The sequence below is a fragment of the Triticum aestivum genome, chromosome 2D, assembly GCF_018294505.1.
Source record: "Triticum aestivum cultivar Chinese Spring chromosome 2D, IWGSC CS RefSeq v2.1, whole genome shotgun sequence".
Classification (NCBI taxonomy): domain Eukaryota; kingdom Viridiplantae; phylum Streptophyta; class Magnoliopsida; order Poales; family Poaceae; genus Triticum; species Triticum aestivum.
The window spans coordinates 582,179,050-582,202,260 of record NC_057799.1 but is presented as its reverse complement, the minus strand read 5'-3'; the positions used below and the strand labels follow the sequence as shown (position 1 = coordinate 582,202,260).

General features: G+C 46.8%; 1 protein-coding gene and 2 long non-coding RNA genes across 7 annotated transcripts; 2 read left to right on the top strand and 1 right to left on the bottom strand.

The window, feature by feature from the left end:
- The first annotated feature begins 1,233 nt into the window (after positions 1 to 1,233).
- On the top strand, positions 1,234 to 5,158 carry LOC123054684 (zinc finger BED domain-containing protein RICESLEEPER 2). The gene is made up of 3 exons (XM_044478507.1): positions 1,234 to 1,383; positions 1,820 to 2,167; positions 2,508 to 5,158. The coding sequence occupies exons 1-3, from the start codon at positions 1,353 to 1,355 to the stop codon at positions 4,751 to 4,753; spliced, it is 2,625 nt and encodes an 874-aa protein (XP_044334442.1). The 5' UTR covers positions 1,234 to 1,352; the 3' UTR covers positions 4,754 to 5,158.
- A 5,717-nt stretch (positions 5,159 to 10,875) lies between these two features.
- Positions 10,876 to 13,959, bottom strand: LOC123050152 (uncharacterized). Of its 4 annotated transcripts, XR_006423721.1 has the most exons (4): positions 12,123 to 13,959; positions 11,878 to 11,967; positions 11,727 to 11,801; positions 10,876 to 11,604 (listed from the first exon to the last, which is right to left on the bottom strand). It is a non-coding gene; the product is annotated as an uncharacterized lncRNA (long non-coding RNA). The 4 variants fall into 4 exon arrangements; XR_006423718.1 differs by having other exon boundaries at positions 10,876 to 11,265; positions 11,468 to 11,967; XR_006423719.1 differs by having other exon boundaries at positions 11,727 to 11,967.
- Positions 13,960 to 15,695: 1,736 nt separating this feature from the next.
- LOC123050151 (uncharacterized) lies at positions 15,696 to 17,529 on the top strand. 2 transcript variants are annotated; one of them, XR_006423716.1, is made up of 4 exons: positions 15,696 to 15,780; positions 16,181 to 16,429; positions 16,579 to 16,735; positions 17,111 to 17,529. It is a non-coding gene; the product is annotated as an uncharacterized lncRNA (long non-coding RNA). The 2 variants fall into 2 exon arrangements; XR_006423717.1 differs by having other exon boundaries at positions 16,574 to 16,735.
- The last annotated feature ends 5,682 nt before the right edge of the window (positions 17,530 to 23,211 follow it).

The following is a 23,211-nucleotide window of genomic DNA, read 5'->3' as shown; positions in this document are numbered from 1 at the left end:
CCACCACTCTCAAAGATTGATGGGGCCCTGTAAGTCAGTACCTGGGGCAAATCATCTAAGACCCTGTTCGGTAATCCACCAACTCCCAGAATCTGCGGAGCGAGGAAATTACAGCTCCATCATTTTGAACTACAACTTCACTAGCTTTGGGAGCGGAGGTGTGGAGCAGAGCGACACTGAACAGGGCCTAAATCTTAATAGTGTGGCAAATAATCTAATCGTCTTCTCCGGTGATACCTAAACACGGGGTTAACGGAAGATGTTCATGGGCCAAACACCGCCGACCTTTCAGAAAACAAAACAATGGAAGAATGTTAATCATGATAGAAAACTTGTGTGTACTAATCAAACTGAGGCGTCCAGAAAATCATGCCCATAACTATTAATCTATTACAAATACATTGATTTGGATCTAATATCCAAAATAAATAAATAAAGTACCTTTTATGATTAAGCAATGGAATCTTTTAAAATTATCTTTGTTATGCTATCAGTCTCTGCAAGACTTTGGCAAATCGATACTGTCACCCTTTCATCCACACGGACTTGGTTGCTAATAAAGGTTTTTGAAAGCTCATTCAGTCATCCATCCAAAAAGATGGAAAACCTTGAGTGATAACGTATTTGGCCAGAGACGATCCACCAAAGTGCACACTACAAATCACAATGTTGATGTAAGATTCCAACTTCACAAATAATCAAACCAGCAAAAACAACTTGACACAATAACATAAACTCATTAGATCTGTATAATCGAATTTGCCAAATAAAATAAAAGATTAACTTTATTCACACAAAACTATGATCACCACTAGATGTTGACGACGAAAACATAATTCTTAAAGATTCGAGACCCTCCACCTCTCAGCATCAAGATGGCAGCCAAAGGCGAAGGGACCGGAATTTCTCCGGCGGCCGCTGCAGTTCTCCGAGCAAACCCTGACATACGACTTACTCCATCCATCCCAAAATAGGTGACATGGTTTTAGAAATAATAATGGTATAGATAGTGATGTAGAAGGACCTGTGAGTGGAAGCCCAGAATAAGAGTTTTTTTTTTTGAAGGACAGAATAAAAGCCGAAATCAAAAGAAGACAGAATGAGATTGACCCAATAGAAGCCCATCCAGCCTTGAATCCAGGCCGAACCAATAGATTATATGGGTTTTAACAGGGCCGACCCACCAAGAAGCCACAGCCCAGTTCCTGCACGCATCTCGTCTTTAGGGTAGGTGGTTCCTCCTCCAGGAAGCGGAAGCCCATTCTCGCCACTGAAGGAGAGAGGGAAAGATTGGGGGGAAGCGCCCGGCGAGCCCGCCGAGGAGCGGCGGTTCTCCGGCGGGACCACACACCATGCGTCGGCGATCGCTTCCCGGCGGTTCAGGTTAGCCCGCCGTCGCTCTGCTTTGCTTTCCCCTTGCTCTGTTTCCCCTCGCGCGCTGTGCTCTGCTACATACTGCGAAGCAAAAGGTGCCATTTTTGGTCGAGTTCTGTGACATTTCGTGCCTGGAAGAAGTTTCCGCTTAGCAGGATGCTTCGGATTGTGGTAGTGTTGGGGTGCTCGCGCTCGGTAATCTAGGTTTTAGGCCGGGAGACTGAATCCTCAAGTATGTGTTTTTTTATTTTGGCGGACGGGCAAGAAGTATATGTATGTGTCCCTCTGGTCTTGAAATTATGGAGGATGCCATGTGCTCAGATCGATGTAGGGTTTCTTTTTGGAACTATATGGATTTCTTCTTACATACTTCTGAGATTATGTGATGCTTTCTTCTTGGACTGATATGTGATTTCTTTTCATACTTAACTGAGTGCCTGTGAAGCTATGGGGAATCCTGGTAAGCATGAGAAGGATGGCAGCATGAAGGCAATGGTCAAATTTGATGGTGCTGACATCTCACTCAGAAAGAAGCTCAAGAATCAGTCCAAGGTGGCGCCGGAGGAGTTGCAGCCGATCCGGGAGGAGTTGCAGCCGATTTGGGAGGAGTTCCAGCCGATCTATCTGGATGGGAAGGTTCAGTTTGCAGACTGCCTCCACTGCCACAACCGCCTCGGCTACAATGGGGATAGCTTTCTGCGCCGGCATCTGAAAACCTGCCCAGCCAAACCGGAATCGACGTCGGCCCAAGTGACGGAGTGGATGTCGCCACAGGATTCCTGCCTCCCAATTGGTATGTTCATTTTTGCCTATTCAGGCTCCATGCCATTACCTTCTACTTGGCTCCGTGTGTAGACCACACTTCAGTAGTAGTAGATTCCTACTTCCCAAATGGAATGTCCATTTTTGCCTATCGAGGTTCCATGCATTACCTAGCTAACGGTGTCCAGTCAACTTTAATAGTAGTGATTTGTTAGTTAGCAGTGTGTAGTTTAAGATCTGGATACACAAATATTCCTTTATTAAGATAATTGAACTCTGGCACAAAGTAGCTATTCGTATTGTATTCATGGTTTTGGTGAATGGAATTAATCCAGTTTTCAGCACATGTTTGGTTGATGAAATTATTGCAGTGACGATCGACGACATAGGCTCAGTAAGTCCCCTAAAACTGAGGTCAAAAATGTGGGAGGGTTTCACACCCATCTTCGTTGAGGGGAAACTGCAGGGTGCAGATTGCATCCATTGCCACAAGCGCCTCAGCAAACATGGAGGCCATCTGAATCGACATGCTCTAGCCTGTTCAAAACGACATGGGCATGACCGCAGTCATCAGAAGGGTAACCGTTCTAGTCTACCTAAATTGAAGTCCAGGGTGCGAGAGGAGTCTTCGCCTGCCAGGAAAGCTCAAATCACAAAATGCTCTAGCAAGCTCCGCAGGGCTAGCAGCTCCAGTGGCATCACCTATCGGCCCATTCAAGTGGTGTCAGATCATCTATCCCTACCAGCACCAGATGGTACAAAATGCTCTAGCAAGCTACGCAGGGCTAGCAGCTCCAGTGGAATCACCAATCGGCCCATTCAAATGGTGGCAGATCATCTATCCCTACCAGCACCAGATGGTTCAAAATGCTCTAGCAAGCTCCGCAGGGCTAGCAGCTCCAGTGGCATCACCTATCGGCCCCTTCAAGTGGTGGCAGATCATCTATCCCTACCAGCACCAGATGGTACAGGGCTGAAGAAACAGAAGACCTCGTCTATGACTAATGCAACTGCCATAAGCACCAGCAAGTTTGGTCAAGATTCACCTTATCAAGATATCGCCAGATTGATAACTTTGCATGGTTATCCTTTGTCAATTGTGGAGAATGAAGATATGAGAAGAATTTTAAAGAACATCAGTCCCATGACTAACAAAGTCTCTCTCAGTGATATGGAAGAACATTTACTTGCTCTGTTTCAGAAGAAGAAGATAAACGTCAAGGATGAAATTGCACTTACCTCCCAGCGTATCTCGCTATCAGCAAGCATCTGGACTCATGATGGACCTGAGCCAGCAGTAAATTACCTCTGTTTGACAGCACATTTTATTACTGAAGACTGGAAAATTCACAGATTAGTAATCAAATTCGGCATGTATTGGTGCTCACCTACTAATTTGGAAAGGATAATACACTGCAAGGAGGCTTGTGTTCCAGAGTCGGAAAGTGGATCATACAATGTCATATGGGATGCAATCAGAGACTGGAATCTTGACCAGAAGATTTTGAGCTTGACTTCAGTTGGTGAAATTAAGAATGATGCAAATACCTTGAAGCTCAAGGAGATGCTCATAAAGAAGAGGTGTCTTCCCATCAGAGGCAAGCTGTACAACATTGCTTGTGTGGACGATATGCTAAACAGTGTTGTTTCTGATGGACGATCATATATGCTTTTCCTTGTTGGTGACATAGTAAAGGACTTCTTTGGGGCATGTGCATCTTCATCATCGATGCAACAGCAGCTTCTGGAAGTTATTTCACAGATGAGTTTGAAATGTCCGCAAGAAGATGCCAAGTGGTGGCACAAGTTATATTTTAGGCTTGAAGTTGTGTTGCAATTCAACAAGTTGTTTCCTGCTGCAGAAGTGCTGTCTCCAGAAGATATGACAGCTACTTGGTCTATTTGCAAGATTTTGAGGACATTTTATCGTGTCATCGAAGTAATTTCTAGCCCTAGCTCTCCGACAGCAAATGTATACTTCAGCGAGGTATGGAAAGTGAGGACAGTTCTGCAAGAAGAAGCATCAAACGATCATGCAGAGATTGCTAATCTGGTCATGGAGATGCAGGAAGCGTTTGATGAGTACTGGCAAAACTCATACGTGTGGCTGTCAATACCTGTTGTGTTCGATCCAAGATTCAAGATGAGCTTCATAAAATTTCGCCTGCAACAGGCTTACAGCACAGACTCGCTTGGCTACTTTTCTGAAATACATGATACTGTCCAGGAACTCTTCGATGAATACTACAATGCCACGGATCAGCTGAGTGGCGTCCGTCTTTTAGGTAGTGCAGCTCTGGATGCAGATGATGATGATCCTTTGGAAGATTGGGATGACCATCTCAATTGCCGGATGTCTTCAGAACTTGACGACTACCTTGGGGAGGTTCTAGTCCCAAGAAAAGACGATTTCGACATTCTTAAATGGTGGATGGAACACACAACAAAGTACCCCACACTTGCTGCTATTGCCCGGGACGTCTTAGCGATGCCGGCATCTGCTGTTCAATCTGAAGCAGCATTCAGTAGCAGCGGGCCAGTAATTCCAAAGCACCAGAGCACACTGAGCATCGAGACGATTGAAGCACTTGTGTGTAGTCGAGATTGGATGAGATAAATTTGCAACGTCCTATCACTAACACACCTCGCCATCCTATGATCACCAACCCAGTAGCGCGATGCTGCGGTTGAGTGCAAAAGGGTTTCTGATTGGCAGAATTGATCTTCACTCTGTTTGCTTGTGGGAACAATGCGATGGACTTCCTTGGTTTTGGAAACTACAGCGATACGTAGTGTGCTATGATGGTGGTGCTGAAAGAGTAAGCTTCTGTTAGAACTTTGCATGTTCATGTTGATCTGCAGTTAGCTGCTAGTAGCTTCGATAGTTATGCTGCTTAATCTCATGTTTGCATTAGATGTTACGTTCTTTAATTTATGAAGTTCCATGGCAAGACTGAACTTTTCCGGAAAGGATACCATGTAACTGTTCTCATACTCTTTTTTAAATCCATTTTACGCTTCACATTCTGGTACTTTCATTATCACATCGTTGGTTATGGACTTCTGACAAAATCTGTCATATATCCTTACTGGAGTGCAGCTGTGTGCTTGGCTCTTCTGAAAATTAGAAATAATGCTCGTTTTGAATGGAAGGGGATTCGTTCCCTGCTGAACTGGTATGTTTGTTATACGGCCTGTGTGTTCCTGAAATAGTTGGAAGGTCTTCATTCGCCGGAGGACAAACAGGCGTTGGTGGATGGAGGTGAGATTCTCCAGGCACTTGCGCCCAGGAGCCGCGAAGCTGCGTCAAGCTCTGAAGATGAACACAAAATTTAGGAAGGGGACCTGGCAGCGCCAGTCGCCTGAAGATATCTGCGCGGCTCTTGAAACTAACTCTATCACGGCAAACCGAGGAGGGTTCACGTTCTGTTTTGCGCCTGAGCGAGGGTTGCTAGGTTGGGGGCTGCTGCTGTGGCCTGCCATGTTCTGTTTTTGGTTCAGGTTCTAGCCTTTTGGGTGCTCCTCATGCTGGTTGTGTTGTTCTTCTCCTCACCCCCACACCACCCGCTCACCTAGTGTGGGGGGAGTATATGAAAAAAAAGTACAAGTTCTTTTACTACTCCCTCCGTTCCGAAATATACGTCGTTGGGGACCTTGTTCCGACCAGGTGAAAAACTGCTAAATGACGTTAAAGTTAGGAATAAGCAACTTATATTCCCATGAGGCCATAGGCCGATATATATACATGTACAGGTGTGGAACATATGCAGGAAACCCCTTATACAACGGGATAAATACAAAGGGATACATGACCTATATTATAACTCTAACACCCCCCCTCAAACTCATGGTGGAGGAACAACACTGAGTTTGGAGAGATAAAAGCCATGTTGTGTTCTAGTCTGGGCCTTCGTCAGGAAATCCGCCAACTGTAACTCGGAAGGCACATACTGAAGAGCAATAACCTAATCCTGCACAGCAACGCGCACATAGAAAGCATCAACACCAATATGCTTGGTGAGCTCATGCTTCACAGGATCGCGCGCAATGCTAATAGCACCTGTACTGTCAGATAAGAGCAGAGTCGGTGTAGTGACAGAAACACCAAAATCCTGAAGTAACCACCGTAACCAAGTCACCTCTGCCGTCAAAAGAGCCATGGCTCGCAACTCAGCCTCAGCACTCGAACGGGAAACTACAATCTGTTTCTTCGTCTTCCAGGCAATGAGAGAACCGCCAAGAAAAACACAGTAAGCAGAAAGTGAACGGCGATCAGAAGGATCACTAGCCCACGTAGCATCCGCATAGGCCTGAAGCTGTAAAGAACTGGAGCTAGGAAAGAATAGACGGTGAGAGATCGTGCCCCGAAGATATCGGAGAACACGAAGGAGATGACTATAGTGAACCGATGTGGGAGCAGAGACAAACTGACTCAGAATATGAACCGGATAAGAGATGTCCGGACGAGTGACAGCTAGATAGACAAGACTGCCAACGAGATGACGATAACGCGTCGGATCAGGGAGAGGATCACCATCAGTAGCACGGAGGTGAACATTGAGCTCCATAGGAGTCTCAACAATGCGCTCGTCAGTAAGAGCAGCACGAGCAAGAAGATCCTGGATATACTTTTCCTGAGATATAGAAAAGCCATCAGAGGTAGAAGAGACTTCAATCCCAAGAAAGTAGCGAAGAGGTCCAAGATCAGACATAAGAAACTGCTCACTAAGACGGGCCTTTACAAAGGCAATATACTCGGGGTCATCCCCAGTGATGACCATATCATCAACATAGAGAAGAAGAAGAGTCCGGCCACGAGGAGAAAGGTGAATAAACAATGCTGGATCATGAGCACTTGCTGAAAAACCAGCAGTAGTGACCACAGAGGCAAAACGCTCAAACCAGGGGCGAGGGGCTTGCTTAAGGCCATAGAGAGAGCGACGAAGACGACACACCATGCCATCAGGAACAGAATACCCAGGTGGTGGCTGCATGTACACCTCCTCACGCAGCTCACCATTAAGAAAGGCATTCTTAACATCAAGCTGAGATATAGACCAGTGGCGTGCAGAGGCAACGGCAAAAAGTGTGCGAATAGTGGTCATATGGGCCACAGGAGCAAAAGTCTCATCATAATCACGACCATGCTCCTGCTGAAAACCACGAGCCACGGGACGAGCTTTGTGACGCTCAAGAGAACCATCGGAGCGAGTCTTAACCTTGTAGACCCACTTACAAGTGATGGGACGGACTCCGGGAGGAGGAGAAACAAGATCCCAGGTACCAGTGCGTTCAAGAGCAGCAATCTCCTCTGCCATCGCAAACTGCCATTCAGGATGAACAACAGCCTGACGGTAAGAAGTCGGCTCAAGAACAGCAGCACCAGCGGTGGGAAATCCAAAGCGATCAACAGGCGGACGAGGACGAGAACGCAAGCCATAAGTAGGCTGAGAGGAAGAGGACGACTCATCCAAGGAAGCATCCACAGGTCGTGAACGACGAGTGTAATGCTGAGAAAAAGATGGAACAAGAGAAGGAGGAATCGCCAAGGTAGAATCGGGGGGTGGCGACGAAGAAGTCACCGGAGAGGAAGGTGTAGAATCCGGTGACATGCTAGGTGAGGAGACCGGGAAAGATGGTGGCGGCGAATCGACGAGGGGTGGAGAAGCAGAGGGAGTGGAACGAATAGGCACATGCGCGACGGGGGTGATAGGTGAGTCAGGAAAAGTGAGGAAAGAGATATCCTGCACTGAAAAAAACGAGGAAGATGGGCGTGGGTAGAAAGGACGAGACTCATCAAAAGTCACGTCTCGAGAGATACGCATCCGACGACCAATAGGATCCCAACAACGATAGCCCTTATGCTCATCACTGTAGCCTAAGAAGACACACTCAACAGACTGAGCGGTCAGTTTGGTGCATTCGTGAGGGGCAAGAAGAACATAGCAAACACAACCAAACAAGCGAAGCATCGAATAATAGGGAGAACGATCAAAAAGACGCTCAAAAGGAACACCACCCTGCAAAGCAGCGGACGGCTGAAGGTTGATGAGATAGGCGGAAGTGGAGATAGCCTCGGCCCAAAAATGAGGCGGAAGAGAGGCGGCGATCATCATAGCACGAGCCGTCTCAAGAAGGTGACGATGCTTGCGCTCAGACACGCCATTCTGAGCATGAGCACCAGGACAAGAGAACTGGGCAAGAGTACCCTGCTCAGCAAGGACACCACGCAACATCTTAGAGATATACTCGCCAGCGGAGTCAGCATGAAAAACACGAATGGGTGAAGAGAACTGAGTATGAACCATGGCAGCACAATGCTTATAAATAGACAACACCTCACTACGTGAAGTCATGAAATAAAGCCATGTGTAACGAGAAAAATCATCGATGAAAATAATATAGTATTTATGACCACCTTTCGAAGCGAAAGGAGCCGGACCCCATACATCAGAATGGACTAAATCGAAAGGACGCTTAGACACTGACTCACTATGTGAATATGATAACTGAATCTGCTTGCCAAGACGACAACCCTGACACTCTAAAGAGACATCTCCTGAGACAGACCCCAGAAGACCTCGACGAACTAAAGACGATAACCGAGAACCACACAGATGACCAAGTCGATGATGCCACTGCTTGAAGGAACCAGTAACAGAGGCGACAGCAGCGGAGGGACTGGCGATGGTGGTGGCAGCGGAAGGAACATGAAGCCAGTCCAACTCCCAAAGACCCTGAAATCACGGCGGCGAGGGCCAGCCCCAACCAGAGTGTGCGTGCGACGATCCTGGACAGAACAAGAGTCAACGTCAAGGATGACACGACAACCACAGTAAGTTGACCGGCAGAAAATAGATTCATGGTAAGTCGAGGAACATGAGCAACATCAGGAACAGAATAAGAAGGGGTGGAAAGATGGCCTCTACTAGCAACAGAAAGTGGAGTACCATCAGCAGTGAAGACATGAACAGGAGAATCCAGCGATCGAAGAGAAGACAAAGCGGAAGAATGAGAAGACATATGAAAAGAAGCTCCAGAGTCCAGAACCCATGGGGATGTACCTGACTGTGTAGAGGGCGGGTGCTCATTGCGGGAAGCATCAGTCACAGAACCAGCAGTACCCGTCGAGGAAGAACCTGAAGCCGCGAGCAGACGCTTAAGTCTCAGAATATCCTGCTCAGTCAAAGCAATGGCTGAAGCTGTCGAGGGAGATGACGAAGTCCCTGAGGAGGATGATCGCGCCTTGCGCAGGTGTTTCCGCTTTGTGTAGCACTGGGACTCAATATGACCATCATTGTTGCAGTAGTCACAATGTGAACGGGGGTGACCTGAGCCTCCAGAAGGAGTGGGCAAGAGCGGCGGAGCACTCGAGCGAGAATGGGGCGGTGCAGCAGGTGGAGTGGAAGAAACCCGAGTAGCGAGCACAGAGGGAACCTCCAGCAAACCAGCACCACGTAAGCGAGTCTCCTCGGCACGAATCTCTGAAAGCGCCTCCATGAGAGAAATACGGCCACGAGCAAACAATTGAGCACGCCAGGGCTCAAACTCCTTACGGAGCCGAGACAGGAACTCGTAGACGCGATGAAACTCCAAGTTGGCCTGGACAGCCTGGCAGCAGGGGCAAGTACGACAACCAGCACTGCGGAGAGAATCAAGCTGGCGCCAGATAGCAGAACTCTGTGCATAAAAGTCATCAACAGTAGAGTCACCCTGCTGAAGAGCATGCTCCTGACGAACCACAGAAAGGTATAAGGCATCACCAGAGGGCTCATAGCGCTGACGAAGACAGGTCCACATCTGAAAGACAGTAGGAAGACCCAGAAACTCAGAAGCAAACTGAGGCAGAACACTAGCAGTGAGAATAGCTGCGGCACGAGCATCATCATCAAGCCACTGGGTGTAAACAGACAAAGCACCATGATAAGTCTGGAGAGCCTCCTCATAAGCCAAAACCCTCTCATCATAAGCACGATCAGCAGTCTCATCAGCAAGCTTAGCCGCATTCTTGGCGGCCTGAGTAGCGTCCGTAGGAAGAACCAGTGGAGTCGGCGGAGTGGGGGCCACCGGAGGGACCGGACGTGGCGGACAGCAGACCTCGCCAGAAAGAACACCCCAGAGACGAATGCCACGCATGTGAATGCGCATGAAGCCAGCGAACTCAGTGTAGTTGGTACCATCGAAGATCACCGGACAGCGAGGGGCAGCAACATAGCCCGATGCAGCAGACATTTTTTATTTTATTTGGCAAAGATCCGAAGTCAGCAGGAAGCCGGACGAGGACGGCGGCTGGGAGCGGGATCTGGCACGGGAAACCGGCGAGAAGGGCAGCTGGGGACGGGATGGATCCTGGACAGAACAAGATCGGGAGGAGAGGGAGCGGCCCAGCCCAGCCTGGCGAACCACACAGCAGCGGCCGATCGGGAGGAGAGCCGCAGCCCAGCCCAGCCTGGCAATCCACTCGATCGGGAGGAGAGGCGGCGGCCGATCGGGAGGAGAGCAGCAGCCCAGCCCAGCCTGGCGATCCACTCGATCGGGAGGAGAGGCGGCGGCCGATCGGGAGGAGAGCAGCAGCGACGGGGACTTCGAGCGGGAGGGAGGGAGCGACGACAGCTGCGAGCCTTCGAGCGGGAGGGAGAAAACACGGCGGCGACGGGATTGGATCGTAGCACGAGTTGCGCGTGCGAAAAAAGAGACCTAAAGCTCTAATACCATGTTTGGAATAAGCAACTTATATTCCCATGAGGCCATAGGCCGATATATATACATGTACAGGTGTGGAACATATGCAGGAAACCCCTTATACAACGGGATAAATACAAAGGGGTACATGACCTATATTATAACTCTAACAGTTAATACCCCTGGTCCTAGTCTTCTACCTCCGCCCCACCCTCCACCTCCGCCTCCGCCCCGCCCCCGCCTCCGGCCAGGCGCTCCAGTCCACCTCCATCTGCGTCCTCACACGCCCAGGCGCTCCTCCTCCACGCCCAGGGGCTCCTCCTGGCCCGCGCGCGCCCAGGTGGAGGCAACCTGGTGCTGGGCTCTTCCTCGTCCGCACCCAGGTTGAGGCTCGGCTGCTGCCCAGGTTCATCTCCTCTCTCTGCTGAAACTAACTCCAGGAGATAACTGCAAGCACAAACAATTTGATGATCATAGACTGAAACACTGCAAGCACAAACAATATGATGGTCATCTCCTCTCTCTGTTGTTTAGGATAAAGAATTTTTTTGAATCATAATCTGATTTTAAGATAAAGAAAATTCTGATTCTACTGATGGAGCAATACTATTTTGAGAGCTGTTTAAAATAAAGAAAATTCTGAAAGAACCTGCTGTCATCTTGAAGCACAAATCGATTCTGTAAATTTTGAAAGAACCTCTGCCATCCTGTTGACACGCCGATTTACTTTAAATAAAATTCTGAAAGAACCTCTGCCTGGAGTACTTAGACTGAAAATGCTGTCATCTGGAGTACACATGTTCTTTTTCTCATTAAAGGATCATCAGAGACAGCTACTGAAAACAGACTATTTTTTTTACCTAAACTGAAAAATCATAGACTGAAAAATGGCTCCTGCTTTTTTTTACCTTCTCAAGTGTGCAACGAATTCCTGCCTTGTCATGCTTTACATCTCCTCCACCTCTCAATAATTTTCCACTAATCTGGAGTACTTTACATTAAGAAAATGCACATCGACAGTTTTAGTTTCCATGAACCAAGTCATGTTGTCATGCATACCGGGAAATTGGTGTGCGTCGATGGCCCCCCAATATTTCAGAGCAGACAGATCATAAGCCCTGGCAACCTTGTCTTCATTGTCATAACCACCTAGCCCACATTAAGAAAATGTCAGGAAATCGGAGTAGGAAACAGCTTGATACAAGTGCTGCAGCAAAGTACTCCTATATATGAAGCCAATTTTAGCTAGATAAACTGCAAGATACACCCATAAGGTCAAAATATGCTTCGTGTATCTGCCTGACCTTATGAACCATCTCCTTTTGAGTAATACACCAATGATATTTTTGGGAGTATATCCAAAAAATATGCTTCACCCATGTTCAAGGAAGACAGGCTGCAGCTGCATAATCACAACAAGCGGATTATCACTGACCTAACTGCAAAATGCTGATCGATCAAAGTTAGATGACCAATGTGGCAGCCCATAATATTAGCCATGTTCTCTGAAGAACATACATGGCACTTGAACAAAGTGATGGGCATGATGAACTATCTCTGCATCTCATCATGTCTGCTGCTCCTCTTCCTCTACTACAAGAGAAGAAGAGAGAGCAAGTGCTACACTACTCCAGTTAATTTAAATCTAAGGAATTGGTACTGTAAATCAGCTTGCTTACTACTCCTAATTAACTGAAGAAGTTTCAGTTAATACTCTAAAACAAAGTACTCCTGCTGCAGTGCTATACTACTGTTGTCCTCCCTAATTAACAGAAAAGGTTTCAGTTCATTTTAATTAACTGGAAAAGCTTCAGTTAATTTAAATTAACTGAAAAGTTATTTTTACTCCATTTGTATGATCATTTTTGTTTGAAAAGGTTTCATTATTGCAGCTACTGGATTTAGGGCTACTGCTGCACTTGCTACTCCTAATGCAAGCACTCCATTTACAGTACTCCTAATGCTTGCAGTAGTTCAAGCAGTACTGCAGTAAAACTACTCCTAATGCTACAACAGTTAACAGCAAGCAAGTTTATGTAATTAATGCACACTCGAGTACAGTACTTCACTGAATTTCTGCAAATAATTCATGATTGGAGTACTCCAAGATGTCCAGTTAATTACTCCAAGCAAAGTAAGAGTACATGTTCAGAACACTTGCAATATCTTCAGTAAGAGTACATGTTCAGAACAAACACTTGCAATATCTTCAGTAAGAGTACATGTTCAGAACAAACACTTGCAATATCTTCAGTAAGAGTACATGTTCAGAACAAACACTTGCAATATCTTCAGTAAGAGTACATGTTCAGAACAAACACTTGCAATATCTACTGAAAGAACTTGTTTACTCCTGCAGATTTTCTTGCATGTTCAGAATCTGGAAATATTCAGAAGCATGTTCAGAACACCTGCATGTACAGAATACTTACTGAAAAATACTGTTAATGTTGACAAGTTAAATCTTGTTAAATACTCCAAGCAATCTTGTTGGAGTAATTTTGACTATGTACTGTTGGAGTAGCTTTGACTATGTACTGTACAGAGCAAGATGGAGTACTTAACAGAGCAAGATGGAGTAATCCAAGAAAATTAATAGAGCAAGCAAATGTACTCCAAATGGTAGTTCACCAGAGATTTTCAAGTTAAAAACACTCCCAGGGGTAAACAACAATGACACGGACAGAGTAAAGGATGGATGTTGTAAATCCATAAGGGTGGGGGGCGAAGAAGCGAAGGATCCAGCTCTGCCGCTTGCAGATCCGCCGCCCATGGCCAGAAAAATCTGACCTTGGCCTCACCATCTTCTCCACGGAACCTACTGAGGTGGTAGCGCGGCAGTGGAATAGAGGAGGGATACAAGGCGTGCGGGAGCAAGGCGGCGGCAGCAGCGACGTGGTGGGGCGCAGTGAGGAAGACGCCGACGGCGGTGGATACGAGAGGAAGAAGGCGAGCGAGGAAGAGGGTGAGCTGTCCGCGACCCGTCAGAGGTGATCTGTTCTTGTCGCGAGCGAGGGCAAATTTGGAAACTCCAGGAATTTCGTAGCCTAAAAAAATTTGACTAGGATTTCGTTTAATGACTTATATTTTGGAACAGAGGGAGTAGAAGATTTATAACATAATTAATACATGAAAGCTATTTTTTCTCTTGGCTGGACAATTTAGTCTTGGGAAGAGTACAATGATCTGCATATCTCTAGCTGCTTTTCACTGGAATTTCCACTGGAAGTCCAAAGTTCACTGATGGTAGGCTGAAAAGGTTGCTTGATGTTGGTCTGCTGAAATTGCCATACTGATGTTCTTAGAGCTAAGAACCTTGCTTTGTTATTTAAGTGAGCATTTGTGTTAACTGGTGTGCCATTATCACTATTCATGAAAATATAACTTAATGCATTATGAGCATTTGGATGTGCCGATGCAACAATTTTTATGTTACATGACAGTGCAACCCAACTAAAGTTTGCTAAATCTGAATCTGGTGAGACGTTATGAAGCCAGCCGTTGAGATTTGGCTAACTTTGTTTTCTACAATAGCAACACTAGTTTCTTCATATAACAAAAATCCACAGGGGCGCAGCGACCATTACCTTTACATAAATCCTTCATCTTTTCGACAATAGTGTCAACATTGAACATATAAACACCGCTAGACTACCCGCTAACCTGGGCCATCTGCGTCGAGCGGCCCTTCTCCTTCGCACGATCTGGTACCCGTTGTACCTTTTACCGTGGTGTCGAAACCTTGACAGTCCCTTTCTCTTTACCTGGGTGTTTCACTTCTGTCTGCATGACGAGTGGGCCTTGTTTGCCCGCAGACCCACCATGCACTTTAATTGGGCTGGTTTCTGCGTGAGAGAGAGGGAAGATTGTCAATCGACAAGATAAAAACCTAGCACTCACGCGACCTGCTTTTCCCCTCGTTCCACCCCTGCTTGCCTCCCTCCTAGCCGCCGCCGCCTCCTCCTCCTCCTCGTCCTCTCTCCCCCATGTTGCCGCCGTCGACCCGTACAGCTGCTCCTCCCCATGCTAGCCCCTCCACCTTGCATTCTTCCAGTCGTCCGTCCACGCGGCCATCAACAGCACCGCACGGTAGGGGCGGTCAGGGCGCCTGCTACAAGCTGCTTGACCTTCTAGCGCTGCTTCCTCGGGTCTGCCGGCGTTGCTGCCTGCGCCTTCTCCAGCGCCACTTTGCTACAAGCTGCTTGACCTTCTAGCGCTGCTTCCTCGGATGTGCCGCCGCTGCTGCCTGCGCCTTCTCCAGCGCCGCTTTGGTCACCTGCGGCAACTCCGACCAATGGTCTCCATCGTCCTCGTGCCCTCCTGTACGTACTCTCGCTTATGTGTTCTTGGGTTCTTATTTTTCTTTCTTTTGCAGGATCCATATAAAATTGTTTTCTCTGAATTTCTCCTTCGGTGCATTGTGTTTGCTTATTGAGGTCGATGGGGAGGAGAGGAGGGGCGAGGCTGGAGCTCCATGCGGCAGCACACACATTGTTGGGTGGAGGAGAGGCCAGCTACGGGGCAAGGAGCGGTGGGCGCAAAGCTCCAGGTGGCGCTCCTGTCACGATGCGGTGAGCTGCAAGGGAGGGGTAGGATGCCGGTGACACCAGAAGGAGCAGGCAGGTGAGGAGGGCAAGCAGCACAGGAAGGCATGTATTTCTTCACACTATTTTCACTATTTTGCAACTTGTATTGCATTTTCATGGATAATCCTTTTGCACTTCGGTTTTATCTAATCTGTTCCAAGCTTATAAATAATGATGTTTGGTCTTCTGCTATTTTGGCTGATGATTGATTAAGAAGGATAAGATTGTAAAGCTTGTAGTACTCTATATCAACAAGCGGGTCTAGCATCTAAATTCTCTAACAGTTTGTATATTTTCATGGATAGGGTTTGGGTGGCCTGATGAGAGCAGCCCAGTGGTTACACCTCTGCAACCTCGCCAACGTTGACAATCACTGGTACCATCTTTTTTGCCCTATCCAGTTCTTACCTCCATTTTATTCAGTTTCTTTTCCAAGTGAATCAAGTCTCGAGGTGGACACGTGAACTCTTATTTCGCTGTTCTCGTTGTTGCCCTTATTTCTGGTCAAGAGATGCCATGCGGAAGATGCTGCCCTTATTTCTCACATCCCGAAAGTCACATTCATTCCTCTTAGCCATGTCTTTATTTGTACATGCCTTTGCAATAGTCATGATGCCCTCGGAATTATTTAAAAGGATATTTAAAAGGATGCATTCTTTGGTGTCTGTTCATACTTATTATATGAGCGATGTTTTACCATCGAGTAGGTCTCTTATTACCATGATATTGTCTAATTTTTACATGGATACAGAAGGGTAACTTAGCGTGTTATGCAGAGCTGCGTCGACATATGAAGACGCGAGAGCTAAAGCAAATAGACTGCAAGGTTATCAGGATACCGGAGAAATGGGTTATGCTTTAGTCCTTGTAAATGGCACTAGTTTTTCTGGTGTGAGTAAAGCCTGACAGTGGTAATGTGAAGCTGGGACTTCCCTATCAGGCGTGACCTTGTAGCCAAATCCATGAGGAGTCAGAGGCAGTTGCAGCAACTAACCATGAAGCGACGGCGGAGATCCAGTTCATCTGTACGTCTACCGTTGCCTTCTGACCGAACCGCGGCGCGGCAGCAAAATCCACTTTGATTCAATGCTCTGATCATCTATATTTTCCTGCTGTAGATTTTTGGAGCTTGCTCTGTTAATACGTGTTATTTTTTGTATTTTTTGTAGCATAGTTTAGGTCTGACCAGCACAAGGTGGCAACAGCAGTAGTGGAGAAGGCATGAAGAGGCCCACATCTGAAAATCCGTTCTGCTGACCGATAAAGGGAGATGGTCTGAGCATCCATTGTGACAATGTTGTCCAGAACATGGACTCTGGAAACTGAAAAGTGTAAGTACCAATCAAATTTGACTATTTAGGTTCTGTTCTATCGAATGACACGAGTTCTTTTATTCATTTAAAAAAAGAGTGCAACAAGTTTCTCTTATTCGTATTCAAAAGAATTGCGATGAACTTGAAGAAACTCTGAGCATTCATCTCGAATGTAGAGCTTGTAGTTTTGTCATAGGTATATGTCTCTCAATTTATGTAAAGATGGAATCATAGGTCTTGCAGTATGTCTTTATCTTAGGTGGTGAGCTAAAGGAATTCAGTCTGACAATGATGCTAGCATGCCACTATGTGTTCCTTTCTCTAAATTTTGTTGTGCTTAAGTAATGAACAACCTACTCGCTCCCAGTTGGATAACCTACCTATGTCATTCAGAACAGATTTTGCTTCCAGGCGCACAAAGGCCACCGATCAGATCAACGCGAAGAAACCTGTTCGGATCGCCTCAGCAACGGATCAACCTCTGCACCTACATCCATTTCGACAGGTCATTAGTCAAAGCAGGTCCATTTTACCCTCCTTCACGCGGATGAATCTGATCAAGTTTATTTCAAATTCCAATCTAGAGTAGTTACACTTTTTCGCCTCTGCATGCCTGCTTACATGTTCTTAACTTATTGGATGCAATAGATGAATGGTGTGTTTAAATACATTGCTCTTGATCTATCAGTCTCCTAGCTCCTAACAGTACTTCAGGCCACCATTTGTTTATCCATGCATTTTAAATATTTACATGTATTTGATTGCAACATATGTGCAGCCTGTTGTCTTTTATGCTCTAGGCAGTTACCGTTGTGCTGGCCCTTTCTTTCCTTGTGTTCTAAAAAACTGTAGAAACTGAATAAATCTAAAGTTCTATGGTGTGCCTTCCTATTGGACACTAGCTGTCCATTGTGTGCCTTCCTTGCATGGTCGGCTGAGGTATGCCATGGAGTTTAGTATGTTCTGATCTGTCAAGAGTAACCATGTAAAGTAGCTACATTTCTGACATTTTATTAATATTTGCATTCAACTCTTAATTGACCTTTTCCCATGAACTTAACTTGATATTTTTGTTAGCCCTAAATCCTGACTAGCTGCCAGATATTATTATTATCTTTTGATAATTGTAATATCAGTTTTCTGTATATGGATATCCTTTTGACATTGTTAACATGAGTGCTTCGACTTGAGTACATTGGCTATATGGATAATTTGGCTCTTTTTTTCTTTCTTTAAAAAATAATAATTGACACGAGCGCTGTCATATCTATTAGGAGCCAGAAAACAAATCATAGGTTCACATCAGGTGCCGCACATACACTAGACTTTGCCTAGGTGTATGAAGCTAAAAAACAAAATAAACATCAGCCTCCATCATCTTGAACCACCCTATGGAAGGACAAAGCTGTCTGCAAGTTTCTATTTTCCCTGGCAGCCTTAAAGATTCTAAGGTACCTCCCAAGGTTTTTCCCCACATGATTTTCCCTTGGTAAGTATCATACTTTCTTTAGTTACTGATATTAGTTATGACGTGTGAAAGATCGAGGATGTCGCCTAGAGGGGGGGGAGTGAATAGGCGCTTTAAAATAATTACGGTTTAGGCTTAAACAAGTGCGGAATAATCCTAGCGGTTAATTTGTCAAGCACAAAACCTACAACAACTAGGCTCACCTATGTGCACCAACAACTTATGCTAAGCAAGAAAAACTACTAGGTGATAGTAAGATATGTGACAAGAAACAATATGGCTATTACAAAGTAAAGTGCATAAGTAAAGAGCTCGGGTAAGAGATAACCGAGGCACGCGGAGACGACGATGTATCCCGAAGTTCACACCCTTGCGGATGCTAATCTCCGTTTGGAGCAGTGTGGAGGCACAATGCTCCCCAAGAAGCCACTAGGGCCACCGTAATCTCCTCACGCCCTCGCACAATGCAAGATGCCGTGATTCCACTAAGGGACCCTTGAGGGCGGTCACCGAACCGTACAAATGGCAACCCATGGGGGCGGTCACCGAACCCGTACACTTTGGCAACCCTTGGGGGCGGTCACCGGTACCCGTCAAATTGCTCGGGGCGATCTCCACAACCTAATTGGAGACCCCGACGCTTGCCCGGAGCTTTGCACCACAATGATTGAGCTCCGAACACCACCAACCGTCTAGGGCGCCCAAGCACCCAAGAGGAACAAGCTCAAGGGTACCAAGCACCCAAGAGTAATAAGCTTCTCAACTTGTAACTTCCACGTATCACCGTGGAGAACTCAAACCGATGCACCAAATGCAATGGCAAGGGCACACAGAGTGCCCAAGTCCTTCTCTCTCAAATCCCACCGAAGAAACTAATGCGAGGGAGGAAAATGAGAGGAAGAACAAGAAGGAGAACACCAAGAACTCCAAGATCTAGATCCAAGGGGTTCCCCTCACATAGAGGAGAAAGTGATTGGTGGAAATGTGGATCTAGATCTCCTCTCTCTTTTCCCTCAAAAACTAGTAAGAATCCATGGAGGGATTGAGAGTTAGCAAGCTCGAAGAAGGTCAACAATGGGGGAAGAACACGAGCTCAAAGGATAAGGTTGAATGGGGAAGAAGACCCCCTTTTATAGGGGCTCCCGAATCCAACCGTTATGTGCTCAGTCCGCGCACGAGCGGTACTACCGCTCAGGGGAGCGGTACTACCGCCCGGGCGGTAGAACACGGAGAGCGGAGCAAAACAGAGGGCGAGGCAGAGCCGTATGAGCGGCACTACCACTGGAGCCAGCGGTACTACCGTTGGCCGCAGCGGTACTGCCGCCTGGCCCAGCGGTACTACCGCTGGGACCGCGCACAACGCCTACCACTAGCACAGGGAGAAGGAACAGAGAGGAGGGCCATTGAGCGGCACTAGGGGCGGTGGTAGCCGCGGTACTACCGCTCCTACTGCCGCTAAACCTGACACGAGAAAACCACGTCTCGAGTCGAGGCGGTACCAGCGCAGAACCGGAGACGTACTACCGCTTATGGCCATGGGCGGTACTACCGCTGTGGGACAGCGGTACTACCGCTTATGGCGATACGCGGTACTGCCGCTCCGGCCCAGCGGTACTACCACTGGCGCCATCCTAAAGCCACTTCCACGAAAACAAGTATACTCCACGGAAAACCAAAACTGCCATAACTTCTGTATATGAGCTCCGAATTGAGCAAACTCAAGCTTGTTGGAAACAAGACGATGAGTAGCATCAAAACAGAGAAGAACAGACATAACCTCCAACATCGAAAACATCATAGAAGATGCAAGTGAACTCCGTTTTGGATGAACTCGAGCTTGTCAACAAGATGACCAAAAGCTCCAAAACTCACAAAGAGAAGCAAACAAGAACCAAGAAAGATGATGCAAGGATGCAATGGTTTGAGCTCTCTACGAATGATACGATCAAGCTACTCATTGAGAGCCCCCCTTGATAGTACGACAATCGATCCTATAACCCGGTCTCCCAACTACCATCATGAGACCGGTAAAATAGAAAACCTATCAAGGGCAAACCTTTGCCTTACACATGGTCCACTTGAGCTAGATGATGACGATCTTGACTCCCTCAAGTTGGACCACCTTTCTTGGTTGCGTTGGCTCGATGAAGACTAGTTGATTGCTCCCCCATACTCCACTATGGGTGAGCCACTCTTCCGCACATCTTCACAAGTCCATTGTCACCACAATGGACGACAGGCTTCAAGCATTTGATCTCTTCATGATGCTTCACTTGAACTTGCACACCGCAACCTAACCCCACAAAGAACTCTCACGAAGATCATGGGTTAGTACACAAAGCGTAATTGACAATGCTTACCATACCATGGGATCGCTTGATCCCTCTCGGTACATCTTCTACGCTTTGTGAGTTGATCAACTTGATTCACTCTTTGACTTAGTCTTGATCAACCTTGAATCTTTCCAACTCTCTTCATTTGGATGATGTCTTGAAGGTAAACATGAATGATCACACACACTTCTTCTTCAAGACATGCTTGCAATAAGCTCAACACTCACAAGGCCAATCTTCGGATAATTCCTTAATAGCACCTTGGTCATCATAAACTCTCCTTGAAACCAACAAATGGACCCCAAGAAAAGCCTATGGACAAACCCTTCAAATAAAACTCAAGGCAACCATTAGTCCATAGAGATTGTCATTAATTACCAAAACCAAACATGGGGGCACCGCATGTTCTTTCAACGTGTGAGGCAAAATTAATCTTAGTATGCATATGCAAGCTTTAGTTCATGTGAAATTGGCAGTGAAACTTCTCAAAGACTGTAAAATGAACAGATAGGAAACATGCAACAGGTACTACTTGGCTTCCTTGGTGGTGTAATTGCATTTTTTGCTCTTCTCTTCTGCAAATTCTCTACTCGCCATCATCTATCGCTTCTAGATAGCTTAGCCCGGTGCCATGTCAGTACCTAAGACAACTTTTAAAATGCTCATGTAGAAAAATGCTTCTAGCAAGCACTTTGTTCTTCGGATTTCCTATTATAGTTCTTTATCAGATTGCTCTTCTATGAGTTTGTGTGCGGTTCCTTCTCTCCTGGAGTGCACTTTTTCTCCTTGGCCATTGTGATTGCTTCTCTTATTGGTCCCTTCATTGTCAGTTGCTTGCTCTATGAGTCATTGTTGTAAAAGATTTGCAATTCTGTTTTTGGCAGGTTGGTCTTTTGGGGTTCCTTTTTGTTGCTGATGGCTTGACGCACACTAGATCATCCTATCAGAAGGGTTTGTGTCGTGGAATTGTCACGGCAGATGTCCTTGAGCTAGGACTTAGTCGTGGAGCCATCGCAGCTAGGAAGAACACGAGGGTTTATACTGGTTCGGCCCTTACGGTGAAGGTAAAAGCCTACATCCAGTTTGAGGTGGTATTGATTAGGGTTACGATCACCAGGGAGCTTAAACCGCTATCCCTGGCTTTCGATGAGATTGTACTTGTCCCTAAACCGCTGCCGGGTCGTCCCTTTATATAGGGAGGCTGACGCCTAGCAGCTCTCAGAGTCCCGGCCGGCTCATAAGAGTGTCCGGCTCGGACTCTCAACTATTCTTGCCTTACACTACAAGTTCTACCATAATAACGGTTGTATCTACGGGCCTTAAGCCATCTCCGGGTCTTAAGCCCATCTTTGGCCCACCGTCTTTAAGCTTGGCGCCGGGCTTCTGGTAGTGACCATATGAGTAACCCGGCCCCTCCTGGCGGGTGACTCTAAGGTCTATATCCTCAACATTAGGCCCCAGATTGATTTGAGCCGGCTCATGTCAATCTTCCATTCCTTCGACAGAAAACCTCCGGCTTACAATTGTGTGAAGGCCATAACCCGGCGTGACGTCATCCTCTGGACTCCGGATAATCCGCCGTGACGTCATCTTCCATTAAGTCCGTTTTTTACTCCACCAGATCCGCAACGGATCTTTTTCTTTACTGTCATCCCGAAAATCGAGGCGTTTCGTGGGGAGATAACCACGCCGTGGTCTCCTTGAATCTCGCGCCCACTTATGAACTTGCCTTATAAATAGGCCGGCCCGACGGGCTCTCAGCCACTTCTCTCTCCATCTTCTTCCTCGTGCCATTGCTCCTCTGCCCGAGCTCTGCTACTGCCGCCGCCGTCGCGCCCCCGGTCTTCGTCAACCTTGGCCGCTGCATCACCCTGACTCGGACCAGACAAACGGCGGCAACCTCCGCTTCTATCCAGCCCCGGTGAGTCTCCGCTACTCCATAGGGCAGATCCGTACTAGGGATCGAGTAGTTCGTCCGTGTTCTTCATAGTTCATCACCATTGCCACAAACTCTGGTAGTTTTCTTTCTTACTGCTCCTTTTGATCTTAGATCTGCATAAAACTATTGCGGTGACTGTTTAGCACCCATTTTACACGCAAGCAGCTCTCTTTTTACTGCATAGGAACTTTGTTCGAGCCCAAGAACTCCCTCGCTTTTGTTTCTAGGTCTAGAAATTTTTCTTTTGCCGGACCATTTTGATCCAAAAAAGTTACTGCAATGTGTGAAACCTGTTTTACCACACTTAGTAAAAAACTGCAATCATTGAATCCCGGCGGTTTATAGTTCCGGTTTAAAGAAACCGCGCGCCGTAGGACCTTCTGGCTTAAAGAAAATTATGCGCCACAAAAATTTCCGGCTTAGCTGTGATAAGGCCTGTAGATGATCAAATTATTCTCAATCCCTCGGCGGCTTAAATAGCCCGATGCACTGAAGTGTATACCATTAGTCCCCTCATAAGCCGCCACCTTGATATTGAACTGTAGATTGCTTCCAGCTCATAATTAACCCGGACGTTTTTCCTTTTATCATAGACCGCCGACTTTCACCATGCCTCCCAAAGCTCCCATTACTTGCAACTGGATGAGGTCCAATGTCACCAATGAGACCCTAGCAGATTTTGTTAAGTCCGGATATCTACCCAAGAGGGATGTCATGTCCTACCGTGCCCCTGACCCGTCAGAAGAGAGACCAC

Excerpts from the sequence above, each read along its gene's own strand:
- LOC123054684 (XM_044478507.1), top strand. The coding sequence starts at position 1,353 with ATGCGTCGGCGATCGCTTCCCGGCGGTTCAG. Across the intron at positions 1,384-1,819 it reads ATCGCTTCCCGGCGGTTCAG|CTATGGGGAATCCTGGTAAG; the intron begins GTTAGCCCGCCG and ends GTGCCTGTGAAG. Across the intron at positions 2,168-2,507 it reads GGATTCCTGCCTCCCAATTG|TGACGATCGACGACATAGGC; the intron begins GTATGTTCATTT and ends AAATTATTGCAG.